The 10,115-nt window shown below is 39.4% G+C and overlaps 2 protein-coding genes across 3 annotated transcripts in view; both read left to right on the forward strand.

Annotated features, from left to right (window-relative positions):
* The first annotated feature begins 216 nt into the window (after positions 1-216).
* fgf17 (fibroblast growth factor 17) lies at positions 217-6,123 on the forward strand. Of its 2 annotated transcripts, none has more exons than XM_008417368.2 (5): positions 217-536; positions 620-656; positions 853-1,030; positions 2,503-2,609; positions 5,797-6,123. In XM_008417368.2, the coding sequence occupies exons 1-5, from the start codon at positions 505-507 to the stop codon at positions 6,082-6,084; spliced, it is 642 nt and encodes a 213-aa protein (XP_008415590.1). In that variant the 5' UTR covers positions 217-504; the 3' UTR covers positions 6,085-6,123. The 2 variants fall into 2 exon arrangements, with proteins under 2 accessions (XP_008415590.1, XP_017162411.1); XM_017306922.1 differs by having other exon boundaries at positions 886-1,030.
* A 1,039-nt stretch (positions 6,124-7,162) lies between these two features.
* The window catches only part of fkbp15b (FKBP prolyl isomerase family member 15b), a 20,092-nt gene continuing 17,139 nt past the window's right edge, over positions 7,163-10,115 (forward strand). The window contains exons 1-6 of the mRNA XM_017306518.1: positions 7,163-7,246; positions 9,313-9,416; positions 9,502-9,571; positions 9,726-9,795; positions 9,874-9,948; positions 10,058-10,108. Of these exons, the coding sequence (XP_017162007.1) occupies positions 7,197-7,246; positions 9,313-9,416; positions 9,502-9,571; positions 9,726-9,795; positions 9,874-9,948; positions 10,058-10,108 (420 nt within the window). The 5' untranslated portion in view covers positions 7,163-7,196. The remainder of the gene's footprint in view (positions 7,247-9,312; positions 9,417-9,501; positions 9,572-9,725; positions 9,796-9,873; positions 9,949-10,057; positions 10,109-10,115) is intronic.

Here is a 10,115-nt window from a genome sequence, read left to right on the forward strand (position 1 = left end):
TATTGGCCCTTATGGTTGAAATGCAGATAACTTGTGTCACTTAKATTTGTTTTGTGGACGTGTTTGCAGTTGTAATAAATGATCGTTGGGGTCCCTGTGGTGTGCCCACCTTCAGCAGAGAGATTTCAGGGAGGGACTTCTGCCTTGCACCATTCCACCAGTGGACAGCCGGATCCCGGGGAGGCAGAAGCTGGACCAGGTCCAGGCAGACGCACATCCCTCCCCAGATGCAGACACAGCTCCATCAGGCTTCATATCATGGAATTGACTGATTTTGATGCACTTTATGGATCTATCGATGGACTTGTGCTGGGTSAAGTCTTTGGGTAATTTATTCGGGTAGTCCGTGTTGTTTTCTTGCCTTGGGAATACTTTGCTGGTGTGGATGGACATCAAAAGTGCACATGCCACTTTTGGGAAGCCATTGGATTTATTTACTTCATCCTCGTGGCATTTATCGGCCTCAGGAATCTCTCGATTAATCGGATGAAATAAGAAGTGAGGATGTATGGAATAAACCAGCGCTATTTTTACATGTAAGTCTCCTGGCTTTCTAAATGTAATTTGATGCCTCGGAGTCTCTTTGTCTCTCTAACTTATATTTTATACCTTTTTGCAGATCGTTTAATTTTTTCATTCTGTGGTGTCACGCTCAGGTGAGAAAGCTTCAAACGTTTGAAAATGAATACAAAGTCGTTAGATTAATAACAGCTGGACAGATATCAGTAGTTTGAAGTTTAATTAAAAAAGCCAAGGGCAGTAAATTGGTTCTGAAATGAATAGTGCACTGATACGTCCCAGATTAGAGACAGACACAATTATGGATTTTATTTTTCCCTTTGCATAAAAAAGGGGGAGAATCACTCGTCTCCTAATTTTAACCAGTATGTGAGGACGCAGGGCGCAACGACGGACCAGCTCAGCCGCAGGCAGGTCCGGGTCTACCAGCTCTACAGCCGAACCAGCGGGAAACACGTCCAGATCCAGGGGAAGAGAGTCAGCGCCACTGCGGAGGATGGGAACCTGTACGGTAAGAAGGGACCGGGACCTGCTGATGTCCTCACTCTCCAACACACCGCAAGCTTTTCAGGCGCGGATCCTCGGATTGAATTCTGCATTTTTTTGCCAGGGACTTAGGAATGTTCTCCTCTTTTTGTAAAGATTAAACTGTTTATTGTTTTAAATACTGATGACATCTGTATGAAATCATGAGAAATAATGTAAATGGTCCAAATCAGAGGAAACAGCGTCAAAAATATGTCAAAGATCTCAGTTTAATTTAGGGTCARTATGAATATATAAAACATCCACCAGTGTTATCAAAGGGAACCACTGAGGGGAATCAAATCAAGTGTTGGTCTTTAGAAAATAATTAAAATAATAAATATKTAATTTAATTATGCTGTAAAAATAAGAAAGGATAACAAGCAGCACTTAGAAACAGATCAAAGCAATTTATTGGTTGTTGATGCTGTTTGTGTCCTCATTCTATTCTTTGCATATTGACTTTGAGGTTCTACTGTTTACTTGACTGGTAACAAGTTCCTTTTGCTGGAACTTTCTAGGTTTAAAGCTAAAACACTGTAGAACTCACCTGTTATTTAGTTCAGGATGAGGATAAAACATCTGAGACAGCTCTGTGGCAGCAACTCAACTTTATAGTTTTATAGCTGACAATTAACCATCATTATATCAGGGAATGTCCTCTGAAGACTGAAGTGATAAGCTTAAGTTTTAAGTTTTCTGGGACAGAAACTCTGCTGGGGACTAATGTCCTCTGACCAAACTAGCAGTTTCATTCCCAGCCTTCCCTCTCGTTAGAGGCAGATTTTCAGGACTGTATGTTAATGTAGCCTCCCTACTGTATCCATAAGGCCATCGTCTGGCAAATTAGCAGCTGATAAGRAAGAGTCCTTTGGCTCCTTAGTTCCAATACACAAGTCTGTTGTAATGCTCAAAAGGGATAATTAACAGGAGGATAAAGTCAATTGAGAGTGTATATTCTGCTTCCAGGTTAATGGGCAGAGATAACATTTGTTTAATCAACTGGGGGGAGGATTTTTTCTGTTTGTCTGCTCAGTGTCTTTGACTGGGATAGTCAGAAGCTGATCATGACAGGGAAAGACATGGAAGTACSTTCCCATTCAGTCACTCATCTAGCACTATGCAACTAGACACTGCCATCATAGTTATCCTCGATAAAACAGGAATACACAGACTGGATGAACAGTTGGAACATGTAACAATATGTTTCAATGCTCCTTGTATAAGAAAAATCTTTTCCCTTTTTTTTGTTTTTCATATCTGAACCTAAAACCTCAGTCAACATGTGTTTTTTTAATAGTGTAAGAAGTCACAATACTATAGGAAACACAGAAAAATAAATAGGTTCATTTGACAGGGACTTGGTACATTAATCACGCAGAGAATAATTGAACTTTTATTGCTGTTCCTGCATGTCGCTTCTTCAGCTCGTCAAGCTCTGTCCGTCTTTCCTTGCAGCTCGCCTGTTTGTGGAGACTGACACCTTCGGCAGTCGAGTGAGGATACGAGGTGCAGAGAGTGGGCTATACCTCTGCATGAACCGGAAGGGAAAACTTGTTGGAAAGGTACAGAACAAGTTTCTGGTTTCTGGCTTTTTCTGAACATAAATGATTGCATGGACTTTGAAAAACAAACAGATTTTAACTGAAGCTAATTTTGATGGAAACATCAAATAATGTAAAACAATACTTCCATTTACTGCCTTACAATATTAAATTAAACATTCTTTGTTCTTTATGTTTTTATATTTATCACAAACATATTCACTGATCATCTGAAACTGGTAGAAATACATCACTTGTAGCTTCCAACCTTCCCCAGCAGTGTGCACTTTCACACATCACATTGTCCTGAAATCCAAACTGAGATACGACTTCAAACTGCTGTGCATCTGTTGTCATAGCAGTGTTATAAGTGTTAGCGCTGCTCCATGTTGTACTATTGTGCTTTTTAAAAAAAACATCTCCAGGGGGTGATAGCTCAGGCTCACTGGCCAAGGCTGATAACTCTGAGGGGAAAGTCCTATGATCTGCCCATGGATGTTTGGACATGAGTCAGCTCTGCCCTTCCTTCAGTGGAAACGGAAAAGATGGACTCATATTTTCTGACGTGACAGGCCATAAATCTGTTTTGCATCATTGTGGTGAAATGTTGGGACTGTGTCTGCTGCTTGTTTCCAGATAAGAAAAGACAAGCTAGTTATGTCAGTTTGGATAACTACAGAGGGCTTTGACAATCTGCGGTTTCTTATGCTGCATTCCATTTTGCTCAGAGACCAGAACGCTGATCTCAGTATACCATCACATCCAGCTTAAGTTACAAGTCAGAAAACTAGTGGTAGATAAGTCTGGTAAAAACCATCTCCTTGTTCTCTGCTATTTGCTTCATCCAGAGGGTCTGAGCCCAGGTATGAAGAAATGATTCGTAGCAGGAGGCATTTTGAAATTGTACCCAATGGCTAATATTTTGGTGTGACATGAAATGCACCAGTTCGACACCATAAAGCTCATTGGAAATTGCCGACACTGTAAACAACCATTCTCAACTGTGAAGAGAGAAGAGCCAAGCTGAATGACAGCACTGTTACACTTAAAAAAAACAAAAAAAAGGTTCTAATTTATAGTAAAATTCTGACAGCTGTGGTTGCCGGAAGTTTACCACATATTTACACAGATTTTATCGCATTAAAATGGTAAAATCTGTATTTATACAGTAAAATTCTGGCAAGCACAGAATTTTACTGTATAAATACTTTGGTTGCCAGCAACTATGGTTGCCAGAATTTTAYCGTAAACTAGAGGCGCTTGCCACTGAATCATTTATGTTCATTGGCAAGTTTGCCACTGAACAGTTTACCACTGTGGTTGACAGTAAAAGAGACATTGTTGTTAGAGACATTTTTTTTACAGTGTGATGTTAACTGAATATTTTGAAGCGTGGCCAACATAAACTAAACAGCTTCATTCACTTTCTCCACTACTATTGCTAAAACAACAGGCAGATTACAATTCTGAAACAGTACTTTCATAATAATAATAATAATAATAATAATAATAATAATAATAATAATGCATTTTATTAGCATTTATTCTACTCACTGATTGGCTCATTCCTCAGTGGGGAAAGTCCAGACAGAGCACTGAGGGGAGATGAGAGTCGAGTGGAACTGCATAGGAAGGCAATAGACCGTCTGGCGGAAGATGCTAATGGATCTGATTGTGAATAGAATAAATCTATAACAATGCATTTTAGCATTTTAGGCTTTTGGACATTATAACAACATGCACACACATGTTGTGGTCACCGATTTTATGAGGTTCCACCTAAAATATAATAAAAAAACACTTCTATGAGACAGTTATCACTATCTGCTATCTGGTGGTCATATATGGAGGTCACTATTAGTTGGAAACTTCTAACACTTTCAGTGTCATAATCGTGAATTATAAGGACAGTTCTTCCTCATTGAGGAAGAATAATATGTCGATATTATTGACATATTATCGTCAATAATATCGATAATAATAACCATCGTCCATAAGTCATATTTTACTTGTGGACTATGGTTGTACTAATAGTCAATAAGCCAATATGGACTATGAGTACAACCATTTTAAACCTCACTGGTTTTCTAACATGCAACTGGAACACATTTAAGACGAGTCGGATGTTACAACAACAATTACAACTTACTGTGTTATAATGGAAGAACACTGAAATGTACCTGAAATGTAACAGGACAGTTATTAGTTATGCTATCTATTGTACAACTAATCTATTATCTAAGTCTGGTTGCTATGGTATTATGACAAAAATAACACCATTAGGTTTTGGTATTTTCTGCCAAATTTATAATTGTCCTACTATTTTTACCAAACTTAATTTTATTTTATGTTTTATCATTTCTCTACCTGAGCACTTTGGTCAGCTGAGGTTGTAGTAAATGTTCTATATAAATAAACTTTGACTAGACTGTGACTTGACCATCATAGAAAGAAAGCTATGAAAATCGCTATTTGCAGTTCKCCACAAAATGGGTAGCTGACACAGCAAGCATCTGAAAGAAGTTGATGTGGATGCAAGGCGAGGCCTTGGACATATCATCTTCAATTTAACACATGATGGTGATGGTGTGATGCTGTGTGGTGCTTGTCTTTATCAAKACCAGAGAAGCCTTTCAGAGTTGATARTATGATAGAWGGAACTAAAGGCATGGAAATTCTGGAAAAACTTTTAAAGACGGCAAGAGTCTTTAGATTGTAAGAGAGACTCACCTTCCAGCACCACAACAGAGCTAAACATTCAGCTACAGACATGATGGGATGATGAAAGCATGCTATGTTGGATTGGCCCAGTCAAAGTCCAGACAAACCTGTTAGCAAACATAACAAAGAAAATAAAAATGGAAAAAAGACAAACAAAGAAGTCTGTTTTCTTGATGTGCAAAGCTGGTAGAGACACACCGATGACCTGCAGCTGTATTCGCAGTGAAAGCCATCATTTTTAGATTTTGATTTGTACATAAAAAAATAAAATAAAACCATGAACCATGTTATTTTTCTTTCACAATTTTGTTCCTCATCTAATCATCGATTTCTGTTTTACGTTTCAGAACTGTACATTGGTGACAAACCTGCTTGTAGTTCTGTGAAATCCTTTAGGTGTCCATTGATGTTTATTTACCTGAAGATGTTTTTAAGAGATCATTCTAACAATAACAGTCACAAAAATATTCTCTGCTCTCTCACACAGCCCAACGGCCGCAGCAGGGACTGTATCTTTACTGAGATCGTCCTGGAGAACAATTACACGGCCCTGCAGAATGCAAAGTACGAAGGCTGGTATGTGGCTTTCACCAGGAAGGGGAGGCCCATCAAAGCCTGCAGRACAAGGCAGAACCAGAGAGAGGTCCATTTCATCAAGAGGCTCCACATGGGCCCGCCTCACTTCCCCAACACGGACCAAAGCAAATTTGAGTTCATCCGATTTCCGCCCACAGGTCGAGCAAAGCGGAACCGGAAATCACGTACCTCTGAGTAACAATCAGCCAAAGCAGTGGACTGGCTAAAGCTGTGAGAAAGGAACAAACAGATGCAGTTTTATTTTTGTATATTTTTGATATTTGTGACTTAAWTGTCATATAAGTAAAATAATAATTCTGTAAAATGATTGTGTAAATATTAACAGAGAATAAAGCTAATGAATTATATTTATGTATGTGTTGGCCAGTGGGRACAGCTGAGATTTTTTTCATTGACTTCTTTTATGTCAAATGTTGATCAGGATTTTGCTTCTAGTTAAAAACTCTACAGACAAATGATGAGTCAGAAATTAATCAGTKGACAGAAAATTAATCAGCATAAATATGATTTAATTTATTATTACTATATTCTCAATTTGTTTTGCTTRAATGAAGTTTAAATCATAGACAGAWTTTCTGTACTGTTTAGGGRACTTTATAGTGATTTGACAATTCTGTTATTTTTAGCTTGATACTGCTGGGTTGAACCAGATTATTTACTAAGGTTAATTCAGTGTATTTACCATGCCCAATGTCTGAGACAATAGAATAGAAATACCCTTTACTGTCCCACAGTGGGGAAATTCAAGTGCAACAGCAGCGTCAAAGTACAAAGTGACCTTATTTAATCTTCTTTGTTGACTAAATCTTTCTGAAAAGCACAGCCTCAGGGCTTGAAAGTCTATGGCGCCCTCTTGCGACAGCCCCTGTTAGGTGCTATCTGARGAGGGGTCAGGTGGAAAGTCAGCTGACTTCACCCCAAACAGGAAGRGGAAGTGACCAACCAGTCATGGTAATATAGCTAAGTCGTTTGTTTTTCTTGATAAGAGAAGAGTTCAAAGTTAAAAGATGTTCGGCGGGGAAGATGAAGACGGAGATTTTCTGTCCCCCACAGGAGGGTGAGTTTGTTCCATTGAATTCTGCTGTCGTTCTGTAGCCTGCGAGCTAATTAGCTTAGCATCACTTGGTGACTTGTTGTTCAGAGAACAAAGCTAATCTAAASCGCAGTTCTTAGACAGGTTTATTAATTTGCGCAATTCACTCGTTCTTTAAAGTTATGCTTTTTAGTGACACATTTAACTGCCTCACACCGAGTCNTTTTCTTGATAAGAGAAGAGTTCAAAGTTAAAAGATGTTCGGCGGGGAAGATGAAGACGGAGATTTTCTGTCCCCCACAGGAGGGTGAGTTTGTTCCATTGAATTCTGCTGTCGTTCTGTAGCCTGCGAGCTAATTAGCTTAGCATCACTTGGTGACTTGTTGTTCAGAGAACAAAGCTAATCTAAASCGCAGTTCTTAGACAGGTTTATTAATTTGCGCAATTCACTCGTTCTTTAAAGTTATGCTTTTTAGTGACACATTTAACTGCCTCACACCGAGTCAGCTAAAAGACTTCAGCTAATGATGAAGRTGGACTTGATCTAAATTTGTGAAGATGATTTAAAAAAAATATATAAAATGTAACTTTTTTTCCCCTGAGAAAGTTATAAAATATTTTCAGAAATKTTCATGCAGTGTAATATAGGTCAGATCATATTRGTTTTAGATTAATTAAGGGAACTCGAACGCTAAAATTGCATTACATGTGTAAAATAGARGTTTTTTGAAAAACAGGTTTWATAGAATATGAAATCAGTGCAGGTTTGAGTCATTAAACTACTCCTCCATAAAAACATTAAAATATGCCTTTTGTGTCTTTGTTTTTGCAAATGAAGCAAAAGTTTCCTTGATCACAAGCAGTTTTAAAGTCTCTGTAGTTATTCCAGTTCAGATTAGACTATCTTAAGTTAATTAGATTCACCAGCAGAGCTGATCTGAGGTGTGCTGTGAAACAGCCCTTTACTCAAGCGCAAAATGACAAAGTGAATGGAATTGGATGCTAAACTGAGCATTCATCCTCTATGGTAGATGAGTGATCACATGGCCTCAGTGACTGTGATCTGCCATGTAGTGATCACGACTGAGGGCCTTTCAGCCTTGCTGTGGCCCTCAGGTCACAGATAATAAGTGCTGCAATCCTTTTGTTATGAGACAGGCCAACTTGCTATAAATACACCTCCCCTTTCAGCCATCAGACACTCAGTTACAGCTTTGCCACATTCTCAGACATGCACAGGGCCGGGCTTTCAGCATGACCACTGTCAGCCAGTGGATTTYCAGCTCTGAAAGAGGGGGAGTGTTTTTTCCCAAACTAATTCCTTTCACATGCGACTTGTTAGTAGAATAAAGGAGAAAGGCTGTGCTGTAGTCCGAGTCTGCTCAGCTTAGACCCGGCTCTAAAGCTGCAGCGCTCCACTCCTTTTTTGCGATGCTGTTGAATCTCCCACTGCGGTGGCAGCCCTGGACCAAAGCACTGGAGCAGAACAGCCCGAAGATTCTGGCTCACGCATGCAAACGGGCTGTCCCTCTTCACCCCTCGTCTTCTATACCACCGGGGATGAGGCCCTCAGGACATTCAACATGTCTGTTCTGGGAGACACCAGTGATTACCAGTGGAAGGAGTTCCAGGGGTTAGTATGAGGCGTTCACGATTCGCTGGGTCATCAGGCAGAAGAGCAATGACACAGATGAAAGTTTTAGTCAGTTGTGGGACTCGRTTAATTTTTTTTTTTTAACAAATTAATTGTGAGGGTCTGTGTGTAATCAATTAATTTCAATTTCATCAAACTATATATCAGCAAAATAAGCAAGATTTTCAATTCAAAACCCCTTTTTGCTGTTAAATTTTTGAATAAATAGACATGTGAGTTCAACAGCAGAGATACTTGTAGTTTTTAATCTGTTCTAGACATTCAGCTTTCCAGTGTTTCAGGAACTCCAGATCATTCCTGGAACGTCTCCAGAGATGTGGACTGTGGAYGCTGATGTCTGTGCTGCTGCTGCATGTTTAGCATTGAGATGCTGTTTTAGGCTGGAATAGCTTTACTGACAGGCTAACTCATTTTAGCATAACTTGACACAACCATAATCTCAACAAAAATTGGGACAGTGGAACAAAAATGAACTGGTTGCAGTTAGTGGTAYTTGCTTCCTGCTTTAGGTCTGTAATAAGAAGACATGGATTTTCTTTCTATTAWTCATGAACAGAAAAACTACAAGAGCGTGTTTTTACTTTCTATTTGTGTCAAAGGTTGGGTTTTCATCCTCTGACCATTACAGTGAAGAATATAAAGAACAGCCCACAGCAGTTTATGCATTTCTTAATAAAAGTATCCATGTTTAGAAATTTCTCACATTTTTGTTTCCATAGAGCCAAGCTGGCTTCCCTTTTTGGACTAGACCAGAAATCCAGTCAAGGAAATGAGTCCTTCCAGTACACAGCCCCCAAACAGCCCAGGAAGACCACCGCTCAGGGTAAGACCAGAGGAACAAACACCTCAGTATGTGTATGATGCGTGATGTGGAGGCTGCACTGACGCTGTCCTTTTCATCCTTGCAGCAGCAGAGAGCCAGAAGCAGCCTGCAGGACCTGCAGTCCTACTGGCCTCAGCAGTTCAGGCATTTAAATAGTCAGTTTAACCATCTCTAAGTAGCTCATTCTTTCTTTTTAAGTCTCTTTTGAAATGCTTTGAAATAGTAGAAATATTTAATTCTCTAATTAAAATGAGAGCTCACCAAATCCTCCCTCTCTAAGTTCTTTTCTGCTGCTTTTGTCTCATCCAGTATTAATGGACAATACATGAAGCAGGGCAAGCTGGGGGCAGCYGTGCTGGGCAACCACGCTACTAAAGAGGTTGGCCTTGATCTCAGTCACTCCTTTGAGATTATTGGTGGGACTTCTTGTTTTAATAATTGTAATTTTTTTTTGTAGTACAAGCTTCTGCTGTATTTGAGCCAACAGAAACAAGTGACTGCTGCCAGGATTCACGTGGGCTTTATTTTTACGGTCGGTAACGTCATGAAAGCATAGAATCAGTTATGAACTTCTGCCGTTTTAACATGTTTCCTTTCAGAAAAACGTGAAYGTGGTGTCATATGTCGTTCTTGTCTTGTAGGTACAGCTAAACAACTACTGCACTTTTTATGATGACCAGAGGCAGAACTGGTCACTGA

This window comes from Poecilia reticulata, linkage group LG9 (genome assembly GCF_000633615.1).
Source record: "Poecilia reticulata strain Guanapo linkage group LG9, Guppy_female_1.0+MT, whole genome shotgun sequence".
Lineage (NCBI taxonomy): Eukaryota > Metazoa > Chordata > Actinopteri > Cyprinodontiformes > Poeciliidae > Poecilia > Poecilia reticulata.